The sequence below is a fragment of the Lolium perenne genome, chromosome 3 (assembly GCF_019359855.2).
Source record: "Lolium perenne isolate Kyuss_39 chromosome 3, Kyuss_2.0, whole genome shotgun sequence".
Taxonomy (NCBI): Eukaryota; Viridiplantae; Streptophyta; class Magnoliopsida; order Poales; family Poaceae; genus Lolium; species Lolium perenne.
The window spans coordinates 222147788-222175401 of NC_067246.2; the positions used below are offsets into that span (position 1 = coordinate 222147788).

Genomic DNA, 27614 nt, shown 5'->3' on the forward strand with positions numbered 1-27614 from the left:
TGATTCGCATATCCCACAATAGGGAAAACAAACAGACAACTTCTAATTCTCAGAATCAAGAATCATAGAATCAGGATTGACAGCAGAATCTCAGAATCCAAAGCCCAAACAAAGGGGGCCTAAAAGCAATCATCTCCCATAGCTTGTTTCTTCACCATGTTACTAAGCCTACACATGTTATATTCTTGAGCATGATGTTAGTGGTACTTCAGTTTTGTGGAGGAAATAACCAAGCCTTCGACAAAAGGTCCATTTTTTTTGAAGGGGAGGCAAAAGACTTGCCTCATTTCATTAATTAAGAATAGAGTTTGACAAGAAAGAAAAGCTAAGGGTACAACGGGACTACTCGTCCATTATTACATTGCTCAAATGCTTGGCACCCACAGCTATCCAAAGCCTAACCTCACTCTTAATGGAGCCAAGAAGAACCGTTGTAGGGGCGGATTTGTTACGGAACACCCGCGCATTCCTCTCATTCTAAATGGTCCAACTAGTGAGCATGGTGAGGGATGTCATCGCCTTGCGGTTCGGGCATCTTTACTTAACAAGCTAGCCCACAAAGTAAGACCGGGTAGGTCCATAGTATTTTGGAAAAAAATGGCAATGGAAAAAGAGGCACGTCGCCGTCTTTTGAGTTTGCTTGCAAATGAGGCATATGCCACAATTGTTCCAACCTCATTTCTAAAGACAGTCCGCCGTCTATAGCCTACTTCCTCCGTTCCTAGATATAAGGTGTATAGTTTTTTGGGAAAAGTCTCCAAAATATAAGGTATATTGCGTTCGACAACTTGTGTGTATTTTCTTTTAGAATTTTCTTGTGTTTCCATATCTTTTGAAGACACCTCTTTTTATCATGTCAATTTTCCATGATCAATCATGCCATAACCTTGTGTAATTTTCTCTCCACATGCGTTTTCTTAATTTCCGTGCCAAAAACTATACACCTTATATCAAGAAACGGAGGGAGTATTTTAAATGGCCCCTTTGAAGGCGCCCAAGGCTTCCACACGACCTTGTTGAAAATGGTAGATATGGCCACAAAGAATTGTGCCTTGTAAGCCAAAGAAGATGTGTATTCTCCATTAGTTTTTAGGTGTCACACAATGGAATCCTCAATATCTTCATCTAGATTCACATTACTAAGCTCAACCCAAAGCCATATGAATTCATGAAGGTGGTTCAAAAAGAAGTTTGCATCCATCTTGATCTTTGCAATCCACGCTCCCCCTTAGGCCCCTTTTTTTAGCTTCTGTGGAAGATTCGAGGTCCACAACAACACAAGTCCAAAAGAAGGGTCTAGATTTTGGGCTGCTTATTTCCACAACGAAACTGAAATCGTGTATAAACCCAAAATCAGCCCGAGAGGTACTTCTAGACAAATTCCCGGGATTCTGAGGCCTAGGCCGAAACGGTATCGTCACATACCCTCCAATCCCATACGGTGTCCGGCCGTGGAATTTTTTGCCCCGAAGGGGGTGGTATGTAGTAGGCGCATTGCTGAGTGCGTCTCCCAGACGCCCCCAACGACTTAATTACATAGTTTTGTAATTGTATAGTTTCACATAAATAGAATATAAATCATAGTTTTACATTATAAAATTAACAAGTTCAAAAAAAAAAGTTCAATAAATTGTACAAATTTTGAAACCAATAAAACTAGGCCCTTCCTCTGCACATCCACAAATGATCCACCAGATCATCTTGCAGTGGAGATGAGTAGTTGAGTCTTAGATTTCCTAACGCATGGCGATGAAGACACCAAATGCAATCGGTGCATGGTGATCAACATCCGCAAGATGACATGGGATACAGTTCATTTCCATGCACTGGATGCTCCCACTCACTCTCTATGACAATGTTGTGCATGATCATGCATGCAGTCATTGCCTCCCACATCTAATCTTTTCGACCAGGTAAGAGCGGGGTACCGGACAATAGCAAACCAAGCTTGGAACACACCAAATGCCCGGTCGGCATCCTTCCTGCAAGCCTCCTAGCACTTAGTAGAGCAATATTTTTTCCCACACTAGGGCTTGAGATCGTCTTCACAAATGTTGACCATCTTGGATAGATGCCATCTCCCAAGTAGTATCCCTTGGTATATTCAATTTATCACATAATTCACTACAGGAGAGTGACCTTCAACATGCTTAGCAAACACATTCGAGCACTGCAACACATTGATGTCATTGCGAGATCCAATCATACCAAATAAAGCATGACAAATCCATAGATCTTGATCCGCCACTGCCTCAAGTACCACACTGAGCAAGCTCCTTTGTGACCTTTGCACATTCCTTGCCAAGCAAATGGATAGTTCTTCCATGCCCTATACATGCAATCGATGCTTCCAAGCATCCCAGAAAATCCTCTCGCCATGTTATGTGCCATAATCCCGGGTAGTGTCTTCTGCAGTTGGTGATCTCAAGTATAGTTCTCCAAACGATGCCACCACTGCCCTGCATAACCCATACATGCAATAATGGCAGTGGACTCGGCCATGCACATGTATTCATCCTATGTATAACCAGGAGCTCCATAGGAACGAACTTCTAGATCGAGGAAAAAACAATCGTGTTGTAGCGACCCTGCATACCACTGCATGTTGTAGTATGCTAGTCGTGGATATAACATGTGCGAAGTACCAATCCGCAAATATCACATCCCTCAGAGTGGTACAACAGAAACATAGCTTGTCCAAACTTACTCACTTAATATTATTACAAGAAGTGTACATCATAAAAGGGAGCTCCTCCTGGGTCCATAGAGGATAACTCAGAAGTTCTAATTGAACTCTACGAAGCCTATGAACTAGTGGTAGAACTAGGCTAAGTACCATTACTAGTCGAGCAACATTATTCTATATTGTTCGGTGCTGCTCGACTACGACTAAGGTAACACCTTCTATATTAAGCCTTCTCTTCAACTTCCTTGGTTCCGTACTCGATCAGATAGTCCACCCCTTCGATGCCTCCCGAGAGATTTGGCTCCTCGTAGTAGACATCCTATGCGTTCTCAGCTCCTTCGTTGTTCCCCTCTGAGCTGTTCTGGTAATCTAAGCATGGGATTCAAAGAGGGATGAGTACGAGCTTAGTCAACAAGTTCATTATAGAAAACAGGTGTTTAATGCACTAACTACGGCCATGAACCAGAAAGTCCAAGGCAATGCAGGTTTTTGTAATCATTTCTTCAAAAAGTTGCTTTTATTCTCAAGAACTATGTCCACCAGCCTTCACCGGGTGTCTAGAACTTCATGGAGTTCATTTCCAGCGGCGTTCGCAGTTCCAAACTCGGAACAGGGAGTGACAAGCCCACAATTTGATACACTCTGCAGAGGTGTGTACTTTACACATAAGAGATCTTATCCTTGTTACCAGCCGAGTCTAGTTCTCGTCCAAACTTCCTTGGTGTGAGGCCAGGTATAAGTCATAGCAAATCACTGGGCCTTACCGTGACCCCCGCATACCCACCTTTTGTAAACCACTGACGATGAACTGATTCTCTGATCTAGTCCCTTGGGCCAGCCCGTTACAATCCATCATAGATACAACCCGCAGTAGAAGCGATAGGGGCTTCCTCCCTGCTAGCATATGCTAGCCCACCAGCAGATGTACCCGTTGGTATGCGAGAGGGAAAAGAACAACTGACTACTCTGTCCCACTCCAGATCTTATGGTAAACACGGGTATTACGGCGCAAGAATCACTGAACGACATTGTTGTTAAGTCCTAGGTGAATAACCCAGTGCAATGGAACCTCCACCAAACACATACCATGGTTCCATTGCCCACCACATAGTCATACTCATAATTATGAAAGTAATACTTTGATTTTAATGCAAGAGTGATAAGTATAGTACTTTGCAAGTAATTTGGTAAAAATACTCAAAGTGTCATGAGCAAGCGATGAACATGCCTGAATACTGCAAGTTATTGTAGTTGGATAGTGTGGACTGACCCTTGTCCTCGGTTTCTGAAAGATAGCATCATTGTCCGATAAGGGCAATGGTAAAGATCCAAATGATGCATGCTTTTAGGGTTTTAAGGTTGTTTCCCCCCAGCTGGTGTTTTTAGGGTTTTAGTTCAATTTTCAGAGTTTTAAGGATAAGAAAGATTTATAGTTCGTCCTTAAGAGTCATATAAAATAACATTTTGATGTGTTTCAAAGAAAAACCATGTCAAAGAAATATTCATTTACTTTGTTGATTATTAAGAAAATATGAGGTTGGGTTTAATTCCTTCTTTTCTTATTATTTTTTTAATGGTTGAATAATTTCTTTTGTACTTTTTCTTAATAATCCTTTTTCACTTTGGTTCAACTTTTCTGGGAAACATTTGTTTTGAATAGATCACAATTTTTAAAGTGGTCTACATATTTTATTTTATTTTTTAGCATTTTTCTAGGGTTTTTGGATTTATTATTAATTTTCAAATAAATCCTGGTGGTCAAATGCCCAAAGTGCCCTTGGGCCCACTGGTCAGGCCAACCAATTGGTTAGGTCGGACCAGCCCACCTGGCTTGGCCCAACTGGCCTCATTCGACCCCACTCTCTCGCCCGAGTCAAACCCTAACCCTAACCTCGCGAGCTCCCGCGATTCCCCTTTCGCCTCCGCGGTCGACGGCCGTCTCCGGCCGATTCCGGTGGTCTTGTACCTCGCCGTGGGTCGCAATCGCGCGCCCCACGATGCTGATGCTTCCTATCCGTGTTGATTTGGAAGGGACAGCTCCTCCCGCTCGTCCACGACCCCCTACTGCAACTAGGGTTGCGGTGATTCTGGCGATGCACGTCGGGCTGGTGTTCCAGGGCTACCTGGTGTTGCTCGGCGGCTCGCCGGTGGCATGCTGGTAGATGCGACGCTCGGCGTTGCCTGGCTTGGCCGCGGCTTGGCGCTGCCGTGGCCAGTCCGTGCCGCCAAGGTTGCGTCTGCAGTGCTCTAGCTCCAGGTACACGAGGCTACTCCCTTCTCTCTCCCCTCCTTCATCTTCTTCCTCTAGATTCACTGGCTAGCTCTGCTTCTCAGGTAGTGATCCTGACTATGTTGCCAGTATGTTTGTGCTAGCCACTGCTGCTGCTACTGTTGTGCTTCTGGTCCTGTAATGGCCTAGCTTGCTTGCTCTTGTTGCTGCTACTGATGTGCTTCTAGTCCTGTAATGGCCTAGCTTACTTGCTCTTGCTGCTGCTACTGATGGTGTAGATACTTGGCTATGCTTGATCTAGTTGCTGCTACTGTTGGGTTCCTCACCCATTTACCTCTGTAAGGTTTTCCCTGGCTTACTGTTGCTAGAAGTTCTTGCTTGAGCAAGTGCCACTGGTGCTTGTGGAATCCTTGCTAGGATTTGGTATGCTCTACTTGGGTTGCCTACTGCTGTGGTGCATCTATTCCTTGCTTGTGTGCTTCTGGATACAATTATATGTTTAAATTATCTAGCTGTTACTGTTGCTGCAATTGAATGCAGTTGCTCACCATTACTGGTGGCTGCTGATGCTCCTGCCCGTGTGTGCAGGCCCTGGATGATCCAATGATCATCACATGCTAGCTACTTTACTTCCTGGCTTCTATATGCTTTACTTGTTATCATGTGTTACTGCTTGGTTTGTGAAGCTCCTCACCATGTACTGGTGGTTGCTTATGCTGGTAAAAGCATATTGGAGGGTTGTGGTGATATACCTGATGCTTGTATAGCATCCATGTATGCTTGTTGTTGCTTGATGTGTTTATCTGAGAAGCTTTACTTCATTAATGTCAGATATTTGGAATGAACTGCTTATGCAGTGATGGTTTCCTTGTTATTTTCATAAGCTTGGATGGAAGCCAACTACTGTTGGTACCCCAGCTTGATTTTTAACTCCCTGGAGTAATGATAAATGTGTATAGCTTGTTGGTTTGGATGATTTGGTGTCTTTTGTGACCCTAGCAGTGATTCACTTCTAGTTATGGTTGCTCCTACCAGTTGTGAGGCTTACTGTGCAAGGCTTATGCTTACTGGTGATCAATTGTTTGATTTACCAGTAACTTTTGATGTTGAAAACAACACATACAATTAATGTCTATATTTTCTGATGGTTTTGCTAGGCTAGTGCTGCTAGGTGATTTTGGGTAGGCTTTGCAGTGGATTGAATCCATATTGGATTCACTTGGCTATGCATCTGTCTTGGCTTATCTGGGCATGTCCATGGTTTCTATATGGTTTTGTATCTCTGGCCTCCCCCTTATTGGCAGCATCACATGGTCTAGGACCAGATGATGATGATGAATCAGGGTATTCTTACCCTATGGGACGTTGTGTTGGTGCATGCTGGTGCAAGTATGAAGAAGCTGATGCCCCTCCAGAACAAGCCCCGGGAGCGCCGGTTGTGCCCGAAGCTGCCCCTGAACCCCCTGTCGTGCAAGCCCAGAATAACTCGTCCCCTTTGTATCACACCCCCTGATCCCGTCTCAGTGAAAACAATGTCGTAAAATTTGCCCCCGGTATGCCGGGGTGGAGAGATGTATGATACTTAAGTCCTTTTGGTTGTGCTACTTTTAACTTAACCGGTACGCCGGTAGGCTTATATGTTAAGCTGGTAACTTATGTGATTGAGATCCTTTTGGTCTGTTTTGGTTTGCTTTGATCTTGCACAGTGAAGATTCCGGATTCGTTTCCGCATCCAATCTGATGCACACTTGGTTCTTTTGCTTTGGCTCTGCCTACCTCTTTTGGGCGTTTGGCGTATGAGACTCAAAGTTCTTTTGCCAAGCAAGCATTTTCTTGAACTTAGAAATAATTCGAAATTTTTCACAAAAAACCGGCATGACCGGGGTTAGTTAAATTCAGCCTGATCCGCCGTCTGGTCAAACTCCAGCAAGCGCAGCTGCTGGCCCCACTGTGGGCCCCACATGCGGTAAGCGCTAGAGGATCCGGGGGAGGGTTTTGGTAACAAGGGGAAGGATTTGGGAAGAATTTCCGGTACAGATTGATGAACTTGGCTCTTGGCCAGAGGTTGAAAAACGTACGGATTACAGGATCCTGTTCTACTTGCTATGCGAGCCAACTTCTGTCTAATGCCATCTGTCCCGCGCAGGGGTGTGCCCCCTCTCCTTATATAGGGGAGAGGGTGGCTTACATGGGAAGAAACCCTAATGGCATCTTGGATGAGCTAAACTACTTTATAAAGCTTCTTTGGCCTTGATGACACCCGTCCTGTCTTTAATCAGGGAGCGATGACTTCGTCCGGTACCTTTTACGTCACCTTCTGCTTTGGCTTCAGAGCTTCGATTAAAGCTAATGTGCTTCGCTCATCCTTGTCCTCTAGTCCTTGGTGGAATCTTTGACCAGAATGCCGACATGCTACAGTTGAGTTCATGCCGGTACTCCGGCCTCTCTCATGTTTACCGCATTCCGGTATACCCCTCCTGGTATACCGGTACACTTTAACTCAGCGCTAGCTATCTTAACTTGGTCATCCGGATTAATCTTTAATCCGGTATCTTGATAGCTAAACAGGGCAAGTTTTCCAGGCCCTTGGCCTACCGGGGGCCATCCCCCCGACATTAGTCCATGAAGCTGGTGTAGTCCGGCGGATTCTATCCGACGGACTATGCCAGGTTCCCACTCCAAACGTACCGGATTAATCCTTCCGGTTTCAAGTTAAATTATCTGGCATCTTTGCCGGACTCAACATACCCTTCTCAACAAAACCTTAAGGTATCTTTTTTCTGGTTGCTTTGCCTTTAAATCCTCCTCGACGAAGCCGAGAATATATTGGAAATCGTGACTGTCAGTGACATGCGTACTGTATCTGACGCGCCAGTGTCAGGCGTCAAATCCTTCGACTCCCGCGCGCAGTTAATGTGCCGCACCGGATCCCTGTGGCACCTCTCAACAACTCGTGTATTTCCGTGCCACGTGGCGGCCCACGGTGCGAAACGGAGCGGGCCTGGCTGTTTTTCGGCCCACTATCCTCCTCTATAAAGGGCGCGACGGTTCCTTACCGCCCCCACGCTCTCACTTCCTCTCGCATTCTCCAAGTTCTAGCCCTCTGCGCCCAGTGCCGCTCGAGCTTTAGCGCCGCCGTCCGCCGCCACCCGCAGGTCCTCCGACGAAACTTCGCGGGAGCGCGTAGTGGACCTCGCTCGCCCATCTCCGTCGAGACCCCACATCGCTGTTCTTCCTCAGTCCTGGGACGACGCCCTCTTCCGCTTCTGTGTTTGCCGCCGCCGACGCTCCCCTCGACGAACTCCGGCGAATCCTCGGGCCCTTCAACCCTAAGGATCTCCGCCGCCATTCTCTGGTTAGCCCTTTTGATCTGGTTCACTCTCCCTCTTTTTACCGCTGTTCTTGGATACGGTAGGGTATTTATCCCCTATTTTTCTCGTTTTTCTCTCCTGCGTAGATCTTCGCGAAGAGATAGATTTGAGGAAACTTGTTTTTACTTAGCTTCCAAACTTAGCCGAAAATGTCATCCGAAGACTCTTTGCCGGAACTCTCTGCAGCACCCGGCACAGTGAGAGCCCGGAAATCTCCTCGGGAGAAGAGCTCCCGGTAGATCAACCTGCCGATGGGCTCGAGGAGGACCTCGCCCAGTCCGAGGAAGAGGCCGGTGGCTCTGGTCAAGCTACCGGCGATCAAGGAAAACATACCGGCAGCTCGAGCCAGGGCGCCGATGCCAACTGTTCCGGTATAGATCTTGATTCATATACACGCGGAGCCTGGATAGGTTCCGACGTGACTCAGGCTGAGATAGACTGGCTCTACCGGTCCCGAAGTATACCAGAGGAGGTCTTCTGCCGGATTCCCGGCAAGGAGCGGCAGCCTGCGCCCAGGCCGGGCGAATATGTTGTCTTTGCCGCCCATTTTGAGCGCGGCTTAGGCCTTCCAGCGTCGGATTTCTTCCGGCAGTTTCTTGATTTCTACAAGCTTCAGCCCCACCACCTTCCGGGCAACTCTATCTTTTATCTTTCTTTTTTTACCGCTTTCATGGAGGGATACGCCGGTATCACTCCCACTGTTGATAACTTCTCTTACTTCTATAACTTGCGGAAGAACTCGATCCAAGATCGGAAGCTTCCGCTTCCCAAACCCTTTGTCCGGTGCGGGGGGTGCATCGTTGCGCCCCGCCAAGGGAGCATGTTTTACAAGTTTGCCGGTCTGGAATCAGTCCGGATCTGGCAAAAATCCTTTTTCTATGTCCGGAACAGATGCCCGGAAGATTTTATCAATTTACCGGCGTATGTTCCTGGGCCTCCCGCCACGTTATTTGTCAAACCAACTTTGTCCTGGTGGTTAGGTCCCTTGTAAGCCTCGTCAAGTCACTAGTTCGAAAACTCAACCAAGCTCGGAGATATTTTTTTATGTCGTTAAACTGTTTTTCTGTAAAAAAATTACAAAACTATGCGGAAACGTGATTCGATCACAACAACCTGCTGCTACTGGAGGTAAACGTCCTACCGCTGCGTTGCATGCGAAGTTAGGTTAGATAACGGTAGAAATTTATTTGTTTGATGCGTAGAAATTTTTGAATTCAAAATTTATTTGAAAAACTCGGATGAGAAAAACCCAAGATTTCCGAGATTTCGCGGTAACCGTATTTTCCGGTGCCCCCGGTAAAAAATTGCTTCAGAGAAAAAAAACCTTGCATAGCATACGGAAAACAAGAAGAAGCTACGGAAGAGGAGATTATCACTGTCGCCAAGACAGCCAACGCTCATGAGTTCATATCAAGCTTGCCTCAGGGATACAACACTAACGTTGGCGAGAGATGAACACAACGGCTGTCTGGAGGGCAGAAACAACGGGTAGCTATTGCAAGGACGATCTTGAAGGACCCTAGAATAAAGGGGCAGATATGATAGCTGTCATTAAAGATGGTTCACTTGCTGAGAAGGGAAAGCATGAATCCCTCATGAGCATCAAGGATGGAGTCTACGCATCACTGGTCGAACTACACTCAAAGGCGTCTTAAGGAGATGTGCCGATATTTACTGCATCTCTCCCCTTGTAGCTAAAAATGAAAAACTCATGTGGCATTTGCATTGCAAGTCGAGTGATGTAAACTCTAAACAAATGTTAAGGCTAATTGCATATATGAGTCTATTTTCGGCTACGCATAAGACATCAGAGATTGCCTCAGCATGTGTCTCTGTTGTTTTCTGGGGGTATATGGATTAATAGTACAAAAAAGCACATCAGTCAGTCTGTGAACAAATTATCTGTACAATGAAAAACCAAATCAGCAAGTAGAGTAATTGATACACAGCAAATATAACAACTAAACTAGCCAAAAAAATATCAACCATATGGATCCGGGGTATGTGAAGTGTAGGACGGAGTACCTTTGCTACTGCGAGGTCTCCCACCTCGTCCTGGACACCGTCGGATGCCGAGGTAGACGCGGCACCCGAGTTGGTGCCCGCTACGATCTCGTCATCCTACCCGCAGGCCGCCGGAGATGGGTTCGCCGCCGCTCCAAAGAAACTGCAAGCGCGTACCGTTCGTCAGCCATCTGAAGAGCTGAATCGAGGGCTTCGATTGCTTGATCTGATGAATAGTTGTCCATTTCAGCCCAGCCCTGCCAAGCCCAGTCCAGTAGCACAGACAAAAGAGATTCCTTCACAAGAAAAAAAAAGGGCATCACTAGCAATCGGCATCCGATATGTAGCTTTTATCGGACCAGCGTATCACCGTACGATTGAAAGCAGGCTAGACGTGAGATGAAGAACCGTCACATGCATGTTGCCCGTCCCACCAGGGCTCTCCAAATAAAAAAAAATCAGTTAACCTACGTGTCTTTGACTTCTTCCGCTAACCACTCCTGATTCCACATTTCTAGGAAACCAGCTGCTGGATTTTAGGAACATAATTCTTTATTTTAAGGAAATGAATTACGTATTTTAGCTATGCTAACTTATGAAGCACGCTTTGTTTTCAAAGTATTCTACTTTGCATCCTACAAATTGAAGTTTGCTTCGAACACAACAGATTTTGGTTTCCATTACCAGTTTAACATGCATATTTAAACTTTGCTTCTATGCAACAAAATTTTGCTTCAAAAACATCAAATCTTACTTCCATACACTGTATAATTTGCTTCCATGTCTAACGATTACAGAAATATTTATATCCTTTGCTTCCTTCTGAAACACACTTTGTTTCTAGTAAACTTACTTTGCTTCCTTCCGACGCACTTTTCTTTTTACAAACACTTGAAGCACATGATGTTTACAAATACTTGCTTCAAGGTGAATGAAGTGTGCTTCAGCTTAAACATAAACGTGTGCCTTATGTAAAGGATACTTATTTGAAAGGATCACAACAATGCTTTCGTCAACTATAAAATTGCTTCCATCCAAATAAGATTTTTTTTATCTGGATCAAAATGACCATTGGCACAGATAATTTAAACGTGCTTCATACAAATTTGATAATGTTCCAAATTTGCTCCTATCAAATTAGGAACGTGCTTCCATGAACAAATTGGAAACAATTTGGAGTTTTCATTGATCCTGCTATTCACTTTATACATAGAGGATTACAATTGCTCGCATCGTCATCCTCGCGGCGGTCAAACTACCACGACGATACGCAAACTGGGTGAAGCTTGATTCATGACATGAAGCATCTACAAATTAACAAGGATACCTGCAATAAGAACAGATCAATTCCATTAGATGGAATGTGAATACAACAAGGAAGCATGAAATTCATGGTATCTTAGCATAACTCATCTTTAGTGGAAGCATAAAAAGTTAAAATTCAAAATCAGCGATTATCTACCATCAGTATATCACAATTGTATGATGTACAAACCGGGCAGTACAAACCATTCAGTAGAATCAATTATTGGTTTTGTGAGCTTGCACACACTAAAACGAGTCAAAACAATAATATTCTAACACGGATTGATATGAATAAATGATTATCCGCGGGGGGAGGGAAACATGCACAAAATTGGGTTATTACCTTTCTCCCGAGGTATAGATAGGCCTCCCGTGGGCGGTGGAATCAGTCAATGACCAACCCATTTGGAGGAAAGATGCAACCAGAACATCTCCGCCACCTACTTCCGCCGGCCGCCGGTCAGGTTATGCTCCGTCGATGTTTCCTCGTGTCGGAGCGACATCCATGCCGGCGCGCAGATGCTTAGGTAGAAGAGCCAGGGTAGCAGTGTGCGCGCGGCCGCCGGAGGAAGCAGAGCAGGTCGGAGCGATCGGATGAAGCAGGAAGGTCAGGGCCGAGGGATGAAGCAGAGCAGGTCGGGTCTGGCGAGGGGAACGAAAAGATGAGATCTGGGGGAGGGGATGGGAGCGCTGCACATTAATGTGTATGCTGGATTAGGGGAGGCGTACGTTAATGTGATTTTTGTTTGAGCCAAGCTCAAGCGTCAGATTCAATTAGCAATTGACGGCATCGGTATCGTCCGATGTTTGGCTTCCTATCAGACTCCGGTAGATAGTATTTACCAAAAAAAAAAGGTAGTTCTCGAAAAAAAAGTGAGAGATATAAAGATACCGGCGAAGACGGCGGCGGCGCGGTTGCCGCCAGCGAGGAAGAGGCCTCCAGAGGTAAGCCCTGTTCTGAAATTCGCAATCACCTTGATTTAGCCGATGTCGCCCTTTGCTTTCAGCAGGCGCGTTTAGCAGTTCTAGCCGATGTCGCCCTTCGCCCCTTTCCCACAGAAGTGCTCATAGTAATTTGATGTTCGTTGAAGCATGGGGGACGAAGATTGCTCATCCCGCATGCGAAATTGTTAGAGCAGAACCCTGAAGGTTTCGTGAACTAGAGGCTTGGAGCTCGAAATTTGGTTTATTTTCTACTTTTTTTTTGACTGAAAAGGCAGTGCAGAGCTGCTTTTCATTGATAATAGAGGAAAAAGTTACAAAATTAAGGACAAGCTAGAAACAATAGTAAAACACTGAGCTAAGCTACAAAAACTCAACAACAGACTTGAACAGAGTATGGATTAGTCAGGTTCTCGTGGTCTTTGGAGAAGCTCGCACACTTTTCTGCGTCCAGCAATCAACCATTGATCTGCTTCACCCAGAATTGTTGCAATGGTGTTTGCCATTGAGTCCTCACGCACCTGAAAAATACGCTTGTTTCTTTCCTTCCAGATGGTCCACCAGACAAGTTGTGTTAGAGCTATCCAACCTCTGTGCTTGTTCTTGGGTAGCATGCTTCGCGTGTTTGAGATCCATTCAAACAGGGGTTGATGCTGCGATTGAAGGAAGCATGACGGCAGATTGGCCAAAGGCAGGATTCTACACCACACCTGAATCGTGAAGGGGCAGCAACCCAGCAGATGATGTGCAGATTCTTCAGTAGCCGTGCAAAGGGGGCAGGTGTCGTTGTGAGGCCAGCCTCGCATATCAGCCATTAGGCACCGACCTTGAACAGCGAAAATACGGCATCGCATAGGGGCGTCACTATCCCAGATGCAAGAAATGAAAACTGTTTCAGTGGCACCAATGAATTGCGCGTCATATGCTGAGGTGGCGGTGTAAGCACCATCCGCGGTCCAACGCCAAGTAACGGTCTTGCATGCCCGGCGTGAGTACCGCCTCCTGCAGCTTCTCCCAAACTGTGACCAGCTCGATCACGGCCTGCTGCGGAATGTCGCCCTTTAGGTGTCTCAACCAACATTGATCCTTCATGGCTTGAGCGACCGTCAACTTCTTGCGGGTACAGACATTGAACAGATTTGGTGCCAGGTCCTTGAAACAATTGTCGCCCAGCCAGCGGTCAGTCCGAAAAAGAAGGTGCTCACCGTCGCCCAGGTGAAAAACAACAGAGGCCGCGAATAGGGCTCTGACCTTGTCGTCGATGGGGAGAGGTAGGCCATGCCACGGCTTGGATGGCATTGTCCAAGTCTGCCACAGACAGCGCGCTCTCAGCGTGATGCTCGTGGCCTGTAGATCACGGATTCCTAGGCCACCGTAGAGTGTCGGGCGGCATACTGATCGCCATTTGACAAGGCATTTCCCACCTGGCGCGACCTCGTCCTTGGCCCAGAAGAAGCTACGCCCAATCTTGTCTATAGCCTTGGTGAGCCACACCGGCGGAGCAATGCCCAGCATTTGGAAAATTGGCATGGCTGCCAGGACATGCTTGACCAAGGTAAGCCTCGCGTCGATCGAGAAGGATCCCTGAATCCAGCCTTTCACCTTGCCGCTTAGCTTGTCTAGCGCGGGTTGCAGATCGCGCTTGCAAAGTTTCTTGTCAGATAACGACATACCCAGGTAGCAGCAGGGGAATTGGGCCACCGGGCAACCGAAAGTAACAGCCATGGCATCGATGTCAATGCCCGTGCATTGGATGGGAGTGATTGTACTTTTCTGGAAGTTGGTACGAAGCCCAGTTGCATCGCCAAAGACCTGAAGGAGTGCTTTGATCAACAACAGTTCAGTAGCTTCAGGCCGGATAAAAAGCACGACATCGTCGGCATACAGGGAAACTCTGTGTGGCATTGGGTGGCGCCCGATCTGTTGCAAAGTACCATGGTGGTCAGCTGCTGCAATCATTTTAGCCAGAGAGTCCATGACGATGTCAAATAACAGCGGCGACAGCGGGTCTCCCCTGGCGGAGGCCGCGGCAGTGATGGATGGCCTCGGTCAAGCTGCCATTGACTAGGATCTTGGTGGTAGCTGTTGCCAGTAGAGCCGCAATCAGGTCACGGTAGCGCTGACTGAATCCTCTCACTTCCAAGACCTCAAGAAGGAACTCCCAAGAGACAGTGTCGGAAGGCCTTCTAGACACCAAGCTTTAGCATTATTGCTGGGGTTTTAGACTGTCTGAAGAGTTTTGCCTGGCATTGGACATATATGAAGTTATCATGAATGGAACGCCTCTTGATAAAAGCGTTTTGGCAGGGGCTGATTAATTCATCCATTCTTGGGCTCAACCTGCTAGCAAAGGTCTTCATGACAAGTTTCGTGAAGAAATTGAGAAGGCTGATGGGTCTGAACTCACGCGGGTGGACGGCTGCAGGCTGCTGGGTTCTTGGGCAACAAAATCATGGTGGCATTATTGAGCAGCTCCATCCGGTCAGTGCGGCAAACCTCAAGCGCATGGATCGCACGCAAGATGTCATGTGCGATCACATCTTATTATTGATGCAGTTTAGTATTTAAATTTTAAAGCCAAACAGATGAGTAATGGTATTGGTCCAGGACCAATCTTCTCGTGTAACCAGTTTGATTACTCTCATTACCTACTATTATCCTAATCATAGATCTTCATGGAAAAAAAGTGGCAGCTCTTGCATCCACTTCTCAAATGATAAAGATAATTGTATTTAGTCGTACTACGAACAAATGTACAAGTATTCAAAAGATACACAACTCTACTAAGAATTTGAGCGAAGTTCTACTAGCGAAGCATAGACTCCACCCTTGATTCGCATGAGGGCCTCATGTTTTCCCTTTTCTGCAATCTTGCCTTCCTTGAGGACTGCAATCATATCAGCCCCTTTAATTGTGGAGAGGCGGTGCGCCACCACTATGGTGGTCCTGCTGACCATGACCCGATCCAATGCATCTTGAACGATGCGCTCCGATTCCACATCCAGGGCACTGGTTGCCTCATCAAGTAATAGTATCTTAGGGTCCTTTATGATGGCCCTTGCGATGGCTACCCGCTGTTTCTGCCCACCAGATAGTTGCACTCCTTTCTCGCCGACCAGGGTATCGTATCCTTGTGGCAAGCTTGATATGAAGTCATGAGCATTGGCTGCCTTGGCCACAGTCGTGACTTCTTCCTCTGTCACCTCTCCATGTTTCCCATATGTTATGTTGGCACGGATTGTGTCGTTGAAAAGCACTGGCTCCTGGCCTACCAGCCCCATCTGATCCCTTAACCAGCTTATTCTTAAGCTCTTGATTTCGACTCCATCTATTGAGATTCTACCAGAATCAGGATCATAGAAACGCTCCAGTAAAGCAATTATTGTGGACTTGCCACTACCGCTCTCCCCAACGAGTGCTATGGTCTGAGGAAAAGGAAGGAAATGGTTGCATCAACACCTATTTTAGTGCTTGTCAATGATCACATGTGAAATAAAGCAGCAGAAGGTTTGCTTAGATGATATAACTGAAACTAGATACACCACCCGGTTTTAAGTATGTATTCTTGGCTTTATGCCAAGAGGTGGCAGTTTAAGTTAATTATCCTAATGAAAAACAATTGGGTGCTATTAAAATAAAGAAGACATCAAGAAGTTGCAAATAATACCTTTCTGGAAGGAATGTGCAACGTGAAGTCACTGAATATTTGGACATCAGGGCGTGATGGGTACTTGAAACTGACATTGGTGAAGTCGATATCGCCGGTGACATTTTCCAACATCAAACCCTCATCGCTAATTGTATCGATTTTGGATTTCCGATCTAGAATACTGAAAATAGAAATGGCGGAATCCCTTGCCTTTGTTGCATTAGATGCCAATGCACTTGCCTGGGAAACCCCAACAGCTGCCAAAACTAAAGCGAAGAAAACCTGAAGAACATACAATGAATTCGTGATTATTATTATTAGAAGCTGATACCCATGCACAACTTTTTAATTCAAATGGTCTAGGAAATCTTACTCTGAAAACATCTGCAAAGGTAGTTTTTCCCTGACGTACAAACTGAGCACCGACATAGAAACATAGAGCATATGTAAGATACAACACCAAGAATGTTAAACCAAAACCAAGCCCTCCAACAATTCCACTTCGAATTCCCTGTTTCCTTAAAGCTTCACATTTCTTGTTATATGTTGTAACCACTCTTTTCTCCGCACAGAAAGATGCTACAGTCCTGATACTGCCAACAGCATCAGTTGCAACTTGACTTGCATCTTCATACATCTCCTGTTTAATAATAAGATCATGTTATCATGATAAGAGAATAAGACATTCATGGATCCTTAGGATAGTTCATCCTGAATCAATCAGGAAATAGATTTTGGAGTTCTCATGCTTCACCTTAGCTTCTTCGCTAAACCCTTTCAAGTACTTCACTTGAGCATAACCCTGTGCACCCACTAAAGGGATGACACAAGTGATAACCAGTGCAAGTCTCCAGTCCGCTGTAAACGCTATGACAAAGCCAGTGATTAGTGCAGCTGCAGACTGCACTATAACAGCTAGGTTATCTCCTACTAAGCGCCGGACATTTAATGCATCAACTGAGAGCCGCGTACCAAGTGCCCCACTGTAAGTGATAAAGCAGAATGTTAGTATTTGTATACACATAGACGAGAATATGAAATAATTATGAAAACATCTGAATATGATACCTGGAATTTGTGGGATTATCAAACCAAGCAACTTCTTGGCGCACAATATTTTGAAATGACAGAGTACGAACACGCTCTATAAGCTTACCACCAGCAATTCCAAACAAAAAATATTCTGCTGGGATTGAAATCAAAGATGCAATCCCCAGAACAACACATATCAGTGCCCAAAAGCTAGAATCTTTTCGCAGCTTGTCTGGTGGCTCGTAAAATGATTTTAAAATGCTGGACATTATAATGCCAAATAATGGGAAAAGGATTCCATGCACCGATGCTGCTATAGAACCGAGCAGAAGAAATGGCACCTCTGGCTTGTTAAGATTAAAAAGACGTCCAATTGGTGCATTCTTAAGGGTCTTCCCATCGAGAAGGTCGTCTTTCCTGTGGTTGTCCGTGATTTCATCCTCATGCAACTCAAATGACAATCCTAACGGATTCTTGAAGGAGTATCTGTTGCTATTGCCAAATGAATCTTTAGTCATTGACCGTCTGATTGACAAACTACTGCTTTTTGATAAGGAATTGGACATTCCAGAATCTTGTATTTTACGCTTTTCATCACCACGAGTTTCTTGTAGCCTAATAAGCTGGGAGTAAGCTCCAATGGGATCCTTCACCAATTCATGATGAGGACCTGTACATGTAGGATATGTTTGTAGAGTGAATGAATCGTCATAGAGTGACAACAGAAAAAATTGAATGGGAAAAGTAATACATATTCAAGAGACTCTAACCTTGTTCAACTATTTTCCCTTGACGAACAACTGTGATGCAGTCCACATTCCTTACAGTGCTCAAACGATGAGCAACGACGAGTGTGGTTCTTTCTACCATTATCCTATTGAGTGCCTCCTGAACTATCCTCTCAGATTCCACATCCAATGCACTTGTTGCTTCATCTAGCAAAAGAATTTTTGGATCTTTAAGGATAGCCCTCGCAATTGCAATTCTTTGTTTTTGTCCTCCAGAAAGCAGAGTGCCACGCTGGCCAACCAATGTATCATAGCCCTGGTATGAAATGAAAATAGTGTTAGTTTGAATTTCAACAAAATATTTGGAGAATTCAATTTTATTTTGTATACATTTGGTAGCTTGTCAATGAAGTTTGCTGCATTTGCAAGCTCGGCTGCTCTCTTGATCTCTTCAAGGGTCGCATCTTCTTTACCATAGATTATGTTCTCTTTAATGGAGGTCATAAAAAGCACTGGTTCTTGGCTAACAAGACCGATCTTCCCTCTTATCCAATCAAGACTCAAATTCTTGATGTTCATTCCATCTATCAAAACTTCACCAGCTTGTGGATCGTAGAATCTTTCAACTAGGCTGATAACTGTTGACTTACCACTTCCACTCTCTCCAACTATGGCCATTGTTGTTCCACTGGCTACTTGTAATGACAATCCATCTAATATTAACTGCCCAGGTCTTGCGGGGTAGCGAAAGTACACATCCTTTAGCTCAACATCCCCCTTGATATTTTCTAAAACCATACCACTAGTATCATCTGAATTTATCTCTGGTTTTCTCTCAATTGTTTCGAACAGTCTGTATGCTGCAGATTGACCTTCTGCAACTGCAGAAATTGATGGTGTTGCATTCCCTAACGAACTGTTACAAACATTTGGAAAATGCCACGTTTAGGACATTATTATACAATATGCAATGGTTAAATTTTCTATTTCTTGACATGAAGTACAGTTTTCAATTATTTGGCAATATCTTCATCTTATAACTTTCTAGTAGTTGTTCTATCTTCTTATGGTTGAGACACTTATTTGCTCAGAATTTCCACAATAGCTTCATGTGGATTATGCTTCCTGTCGTAAACTGGGTTGATGTTCTTAGCAAGAGAGTTTATTTTCTTGTATGAGCTGATAAAGTAGCAAGTGGATCAATCTAGTTTAATTCTATTTAAGTAGAATTTTTATGTTTTTTCTTTTAGGATTATTGTTGGATTTCTTTTATCCTCAAAGGGAAGCAGGCACTTTGAATCTCTTGAGTTACATGTATTTATATTTTTTTAAACTACTAATCTTGAGCTCAATTATTGACAATTGCATTATTTACCATTAAACGATAAATGAGTAAATAGGCTCCTTGAAAGGAATATCAAGTCACGACGTAGAGTTTCTTATAAATATTTAGAGAAAAATATGTATTCACATGGCATGTGTAAGAAAAAGGTTCTCTAGATTTAAAATCCTATTATTTGATGTTTTATATTCCAACCATCCATTTAGACCAAAATACTGAGAGTTAGATGCACTGAACGTGACTACTGTATTATCAACAAAGGTCTTTGCAATGTAAAGTTTTTAGAAACTCACGTTACCCCAGTCACTACAGAAAACAAAACAGTGATGATCTTCCCTCCGGTATAACCTTTGTCAATGATTAGCTTTCCACCATACCAGAAGGCTAGGCCATAGCTGCTAAATAAGATGCAAAAGACAGAGCCCATTCCAAAACCGTTGATAAGACCTTCCTCAATAACTGTCTTGTAAGCCTTTTTTATGAAATTATTGTACATTGCTATAGCTTTCTTCTCACCGTTGAAGGACACAACCTGCTCACATGAGAGTTGCTAACTTATTTTTTGCTTTTTATTGAATAACTGATAACTGATATAATTCGAACTAACTGAGAAAAATATATTATTTCAAATAACTGATATAATTTTAACTCACTGTTCGTATAGATCCAATTGTCTGTTCAACCGTGTCTGCAGCATCACTATACGATGTTAGTCTTTTGTTAGAAACTCGGGTTAGCATCTGTCCAGACACTGCAGCAGCGATCGCGACTAGTGGTAACGATGTTAGCATGACAAGAGTCAGGAGCCAGCCTCTTGTGAATGCTATGATAAAACCACCAAAGAAGGCGGATGCGAGTTGTAAAAGCTTCCCTGCCTGTAAAGGAGAAAGCATGAATGTCAACACCTGCAGCACTTGGTGGACTGCCTTGAATTTATGGGACACACTTAGTTAACGAACACATATACTTATGTAATCGCCATAATTTTCTGAAAGAAAAAACACTGACACTTTTCATTTCACGCCATGCAATGTGATGAAGATATTATGTTTATTTATTCGGTATCCCAAAGAAAGTATTACCTTCTCACCAAGAGCATCTTGAACTATGACCGTATCGCTAGACATTCTAGAAACTGCTTCTCCAGTTGTCATTTCTGTGTCGAAGAATGCAATATCTTGTCTCAGAACTGATTGCAGGTAAAAAGAACGGATGCGGGCCGATTGCCTTTCTCCTGCCATCGTCCAGCAAGACACCTCTGAAAAAAAAGCAATGAACCTTCGATTTTATTGCATCAATGAAACCAAAGTTCCGCTACACTCCATGTTTACATATCCGCATCTCAGATCATGGTCTAACATGCAGAAAACATATTCGATTATTGGGAATGCAATTGGCATTTCTCATGGGATAAATACATGATAACTGATGATGATTGCTCTGTTCTAATCATTCTATCTGCATTTTCATCACTCAAACGAGTTTTTTTTTTAATTTACATTTCCTAGTTCCGCATTGCTCAGCTATTAAAATCTTTAACTGGAAGTATTTACCTCATACATTGGAATCTAACAATGGAATATAGGTGGAATTAATATCGTGAGAACTGCTTTTGAGTGTCGTAGCGCCATATGATCGTGCATCACTGTTTCATGCCTTTGAAATGCAGTTGAGTTTGATAAGTCTCGCAAGTTTATAGAATACCAGCTCTCCCCATGGAGTTTTCAGGGATAAGGTTTCCATGTGATACTTACACTAAGAAATAAGTTGGTAAATTATCCTCTGCAGTTCAGTTTATTTACATATGTTATATACCCAATGTATAATTATCTTTTCCTGTGTACTATTGCTTGACATCTAAAGTTCCATTGACAGGTAACATGCATGCATTCTAGGAACAGAATGGAAATTGCACTTACGAAGAAACGAAGCAACTGCTGTCCCAATGCCCAGATATATGAAGTTCAGCACAACCTATTGAAAGAACACTCGCTGTTAAATCGGCTAACTACTGTTCAAGTGAAGTGGTGATCACTGATCACCGTAAGCCGTGGCACACCTTGGTCACACGGCGGAGGACGTCGCTGCTGCTGCTCTCGCCAAAGGAGTTGATGACGTTCCCAAAGAGCACGGACATGAGTGGCTCTGCCACTCCGTTGCCCATCGCGCCCAGCGTGCCGACCACCATCAGCAGCACGTCCATGCGGTCGGCGTAACTGAACATGCCGAGCAACGGCACCTTCTTCTTGGCCTCGTCCTTCTCCGGCCGGCCATCTTTTCCTCCCTCGCCGCCGCCATGGCGTATTCCTTCTCCACTACTATCTGCTGCTGCTGTCGCGTCCATTTCCCGGCAGCTGGCTTTGCCGATGTGCTGTACGAGCCCGGCCGCAGTGGGTCGCGTGTAGTTCCTGTCCCCGGGGAGTGGTGTAGGCAACTATTTATACGCACTCTGCCGGCCTCCCTAAGTGCTTTGACGCCAAGGTATAGTTGTTGGGTGCTTGGTAGCTGGAAGCGACCGGGAAAGTTTGCGGTGGAAAAAAGGCACACGAATGAGCGAACGCAGTGCAACAAGTCTAAGTGCTACGGGATTATTATGTTGTTATGAGATGTGATTATGGGAAGATTCGGAACGACTACAGGTACTGGTGCAACAAGTCAAGTGATCTCCTCACATCATGCGCTAGCTTACCTAGATGGGGCTCTCTATTGTTCATAAACAATTGTTCTCGATGGGGAAATGAGTGGACCATAGTAAGCTGATATGACTATCGAATATGGAGTATATACTTCAAAAAGAAGGACTAATGGGGGTGTATTCATGGAACAATTCACGAGTGGAGATCCTGTTATTTTTTTCTTATCAAAAACCATATTTAAGAGTTTTAAAAAATCTAAAAAAATCTGGATGTACCCCATGTGCAAAATTTCAATTTCAAATACTTTGTATATTGAGCTACACAAAAATGAAAAAATTGTGGATCTAAGAGTATGCATATTTTTAAATCTCCAAATTTTATTAGATTTGTCATTTTTGTGTTGCCAATAATGCAAGGAATATTTTGCGTTGCAATTTTGCATATTTTTAGGATACATAATTGACTATGTCTGGTTGTTTTTCATACTTTTAAAAACTTGTAAATACCAATTTTGATTTCCCCCCTTGAGTCGTCAGTGTAAAGAGATGGACAGGGACGGGCGTTCCTTTCTACAGACTGGTCAGCGTAGCCGCACGCCCAGGCAGCTCGATTGGGGCGCAGCGTCTCCACGACAAGCGACAACCCAGTTTATTTTTAACTGTGCCTTGACCTGCAAGGTGGTCTGGAAAATTCGTCGACCTTTTTCTTGGCGGCTCCAGGCACGTGAGAGCGGAAGAACGGACGGACACGGACGGCAGGCGTTCCTTGGGTGCCAAGCATGCATAGCATGTGGTCTGGTCGTAATTATTCCACGCAAGAGTTGGCGGCGTTCTTCACCTTTGGACCTCACCATAGCTGATTGTTCAACGGCAGATCAGCATCTTGTTCCGCAAGAGGCCTGGGCATGCATGTTGGCGCATCCTGCACTTGAGACAGCATTCAACCATTTGTTCCTTCGACTGTTACCAGAAAGAGAGAGCACAGAACACCAACTATCGCACAAAGAAACAACAAACTCTAAAAGCAATCATCTCCAATAGCTTGTTTCTTCACCTTGTTACTAAGACTACAAATGTTATATTTCTGAGCGTGATGTTAGTGTTCATTTTTGTGGAGGAAATAACCAAACCTTGGACAAAAGGTCTATTTTTTTTTAAAGCGGAGGCAAAAGACTTGCCTCGCTTCATTAAATAAGAATAGAGTTTGACAAGAAAGAAAAGCTAAGGGTACAAGGGAACTACTCGTCTATTATTACATTGCTCAAATCACTAGTAGAAAAAGGGTCATAGTCCCGGTTTGTTTGGGCCTTTAGTCCTGGTTAGGCAACCGGGACTGCTCAATCGGGACTAAGGGCCTCCATCTTTAGTTCTAAATATAAACCGGAATTAAAGGGTCCTTCACGTGGTGCGGCCAAGAGGCTCAGGGTGGAGGAGCTTTAGTCCCGGTTGTAATACGAACCGGGACTAAAGGCTCTCTGCCGTGGTAAAGAAAATGGCCGTTTCTTTGTCGCGGCAGAGTTTCAGGTTTTTATGTTATTTATTCAAACGTGAATGCATACATCATTGAAGGAACTGACATAGGCATCCCAAATGGGCCTGCCGAAGAAGGTACCCGGGGTATACTGAAGGCCCACGACCCGAGGTTTTATATAGTTTGGAAAGATAGAATTGTATTAGGAATATTAACTTGTAATTGTTACGGGACGGTTCAGAAACCCTCCCGGACTCTGTAACTTGTACATCACGAAATCCTCGGCTCCGCCTCCTATATAAGGGGGAGTCGAGGGACAAAGAAAGGATCGACTCATTGTTTCACGCAACCCTAGTTTTCATAGCAGTCGAGTACTTTTCCGGCTGAAACCTTCGAGATCTACTTGCCCTCTACTTCCAACTAAACCCTAGTCTACAACTCGTAGGCATTGATAAGTTAATCCCTTATCAATTGGCGCCGTCTGTGGGAATTAGAGGCGACAAGGTTTTGATCTCGATGGCACGTTCGACATCATCAACATATTCGGTAGCAAGCAATGTGATGGATCAAGGTAAACAGATCGAAACCACTCTAGTCGATTTTGTTCCTCACCCACCCTCCCGTATGGATGCATATGCGTATCTGGAGGAGCCCATGGACATGGCGTTCGGAAAGTTCCACTTCCGCGTCGGGAAGGAAGGATCTCATCGTCTCGCAAGATCGGATTCGGCGAGATCGGGTGCAGCTGGCTCCGGTTCATCGGGATCGGTTTCATCGTTCGAGTCTGGCGATGAAGAAATTTCGTTGGCAATCTCCACCAAGCTTGCATCAAGTGGCGAACTCATCAAGATCTTGAGCAACATATCCGTCGGGTCGTCTGCGGACTCAAATATAAGCAGCGACTCCGACAGCGTCGATGCTTTCGATTTCGTCGACAGATCTACTTCTATTCGTGAGGTTTTCGCCGATCTATATGACGGTGTCACCGATATCGACGACAATCAAGCTTCTACACATCACCAAGTATATGCCATTGAGGAGGCAAGTCGAGCAGAGCCGGAAACATCAGAGGCTTTTGACGATGCGGGAAACCCATATGTCGATCTCAGGCGAGGTTTAGGCACGAAATATGTCGGGCCCACACCACGTCTAAGGGTTCAACTCCCACAAGCAGCGTGGGACAGAGCCGCAAGAGCCATGGATGGTACGGAACCATTGACCACAACTGCTACGGCGGAAGAATTGCAAGCGTACCAATACAGACTCGCCCGTGTTGGACGAGAATTAGAAAAACAGACAGCTGATCTGAATAGAAGAAGGGAGGCAGCTGCCGAGTCAAGCAGGCGAAGGGCGGAGTTGAGCCGACAATCAGGTACTTCGGGAGATAGTCACAGAGCAGCTCGAAATAGAGCAAGATCTCGATTGCAAAATATACCTGAGGCCGATAGGGAGAATTTAATTCAAAACCTCGACATGTCCTTCATGTCGATCGACACAAGAGGGAACATTATCCCAAAAACCCCGGAAGCAGGATATATGGCGACACAGGCCTTTATATTGGCAAACAGGCCACCTGCGGGAGATCCAAGAGAGGCATTGTATAACATGGCTTTGGCAGGAGTCGGAGTCATGGGAACAGCTTTTGCAAGTACAAGCACACCTCCCGAAGGTGCCGTGAGGCAAAATAGTCCACGACCTGTGGGGGCAGTCCAACCACCCCAAGAACGTCGGCTAGAGACACAGTGGCGCAAACACGGGTTGACAGGGCGCGACAAGAAAGGAGAGAACGTCGGCACTCACCTGAAGTAGATGACGAAGATCTATGTGGACTCCCCTGTTTCACTCGACGAGTCCGCAAAACGTGAGTGCCGTCAGATTTCAAATTGCCTGATAGTTATAAGAAATTCGACGGATTGCAAGATCCCGAGGATTGGTTGGTTGATTACCTGGAGACAGTAAAGCTGATGGGTGGAACTAAGGCGACAGCTATGTAGAGCATCCAGGTGTATCTAAGTGGCGCAGCTCGATCATGGATCAAGAAGCTACCACCTGGATCTATCGACAGTTGGGAAACCTTCGAGGATCTGTTCGTAAAGAATTTCTTGTCCACGTGCAAGAAACCTGCATCAATAGAGGAGTTGAGAGCCTGTCGACAGAAGTATGACGAGTTGATGAGGGCGTACATACAAAGGTGGAATATTATCAAAAACTCGGCAGAAAATGTATCTGATGAGAGAGCGATAGATGCTTTTGTCGGGGGAATCCGCAGGAAGGATTTCATTGAGGACCTCGGAAGGACTAATCCAAAGACAGTAGCAGCACTCACGGAGATAGCAAATCGCTGGGCAGATGGAGAGGATGATGTCAATAATAAGCGGCATAGGTCGCCCGAGGAGGATCGTAACAGAAACTTCCAAAATAGACGGCGTTTTCCTCGACAGTACTCAGATCACAACGGTCCCGGCCAAATATTGGCCGGCTTCCGCGGAAATAATGAAGGAAACAATCGAGATGATTATCAAAAAAGCAGCGAGCAGTGATGTCTACGGGTGCTTCTATTCTTGTAGACAGTGTTGGGCCTCCAAGAGCAGAGGTTTGTAGAACAGCAGCAAGTTTCCCTTAAGTGGATCACCCAAGGTTTATCGAACTCAGGGAGGAAGAGGTCAAAGATATTCCTCTCAAGCAACCCTGCAATCACGATACAAGAAGTCTCTTGTGTCCCCAACACACCTAATACACTTGTCAGATGTATAGGCGCACTAGTTCGGCGAAGAGATAGTGAAATACAAGTGGTATGAATGAATATGAGCAGTAGTAACGGCGCCAGAAAAGTGCTTGCTGGCGTGCAGTTGATGGTAATAATATTGCAGGAAGTAAACATGTAACAGAACAGTAAACAAGCGATGATTGCAGTATTTGGAAACAAGGCCTAGGGATCATACTTTCACTAGTGGACACTCTCAACATTGATCACATAAATAAATAAGTTCTCTTCCTTTGTGCTACATATACTCTTGTTGGATGATGAACACCACTAATTGCGTAGGGCTACAAGAGCACCTCAATGCCGGAGTTAACAAGCTCCACAACATTCGGCATTCATATTTAAGTAACCTTTAGAGCATAATAGATCTTTGCAAATTAAACCGAGTACTAACATAGCATGCACACTGTCACCATCACACTATGAAGGGGGAATAAATCACATCAATACTATCATAGTAATAATTAACTCCATAACCTACAAGAGATTATGATCATAACCTACGCCAAGTACTACGCGATGCACACACTGTCACCATTACACCGTGGAGGAGGAATAGACTACTTTAATAACATCACAAGAGTAGCACATAGACTAATAGTGATACAAAGCTCATCATATGGATCTCAATCATGCAAAGCAATTCATGAGATCATTGTATTGGGGTACATGAGAGAGAGATTAACCACATAGCTACCGGTAGAGCCCTTAGCCTCGATGGAGAACTACTCCCTCCTCATGGGAGACAACAGCGTTGATGAAGATGACGTGGGCATTACCCTTCGGGTAACCGATGTTGCCCTATCCTGTATTCCCTAGTTGGAGGCCCATGAAAGCACTTGGAGGCAAGGCGGCCCAACCGGGTGGCACACCAGAAGATTCCTTGGCGAGCAAGACAAAGAAGCAGCCGAACAAGGAAAGATTAGATCTAAAATTACTGTAAACCTAGTCGTACTCGGTTGGACCTCTTGGGACCTGGCCTCCTATATAAAGGCCAGGAGAGAGGCTGCCGAGGGACACGAACAATCTTAGCAACCTTAGCCAGAAAAAGTTTAGAGCTAAGTAACCCTAGCAACATCAATCTCGACTAGATCTCAGCCGAAGTATTCGGCACCCCATTGTAACCTGTTTTCATCGTAATCAAAGAACAGACAGGCAGGATGTAAGGGTTTTACCTCATCGAGGGCCCTGAACCTGGGTAAATCGCTCTCCCCGCTTGTCTGTGTACTGATGTCTCGTGTCAGCTTGCAGGATTCCATCAACCCTAAGCCCCTATCGGAGGGCATTGCCGAGGAGCACCCTCGACAATTGGCGCCGTCTGTGGGAACCCAGTTGGCACAAGGCCGGGCATCGGCAGATCCGATCATGACATCGGCAGCTTCATCGGCAAATTCTCCGGCAACTTCGTCAGCAACTTCGTCGACACCATCGTCGCCAATCCTGGGAAGCCCGATT

At 45.0% G+C, this 27614-nt stretch overlaps 1 protein-coding gene across 1 annotated transcript; it reads right to left on the reverse strand.

Moving 5' to 3' along the window:
* Positions 1 to 15124: 15124 nt before the first annotated feature.
* On the reverse strand, positions 15125 to 21633 carry LOC139829683 (ABC transporter B family member 3-like). The gene is made up of 12 exons (XM_051369600.2): positions 21349 to 21633; positions 21209 to 21263; positions 20372 to 20547; positions 19943 to 20164; positions 19583 to 19821; positions 18338 to 18863; positions 17990 to 18263; positions 17256 to 17889; positions 16942 to 17170; positions 16561 to 16827; positions 16206 to 16469; positions 15125 to 15963 (listed from the first exon to the last, which is right to left on the reverse strand). Exons 1-12 carry the CDS (start codon positions 21631 to 21633, stop codon positions 15322 to 15324), a joined length of 3813 nt encoding a protein of 1270 aa, XP_051225560.1. The 3' UTR covers positions 15125 to 15321.
* Between the last annotated feature and the right edge of the window lie 5981 nt (positions 21634 to 27614).

Excerpts from the sequence above, each read along its gene's own strand:
- LOC139829683 (XM_051369600.2), bottom strand. The coding sequence starts at position 21,633 with ATGGACGCGACAGCAGCAGCAGATAGTAGTGGAGAAGGAATACGCCAT. Across the intron at positions 21,264-21,348 it reads TCCTCCGCCGTGTGACCAAG|GTTGTGCTGAACTTCATATA; the intron begins GTGTGCCACGGC and ends TTCTTTCAATAG. Across the intron at positions 19,822-19,942 it reads CAATTGGATCTATACGAACA|GTTGTGTCCTTCAACGGTGA; the intron begins GTGAGTTAAAAT and ends TCATGTGAGCAG.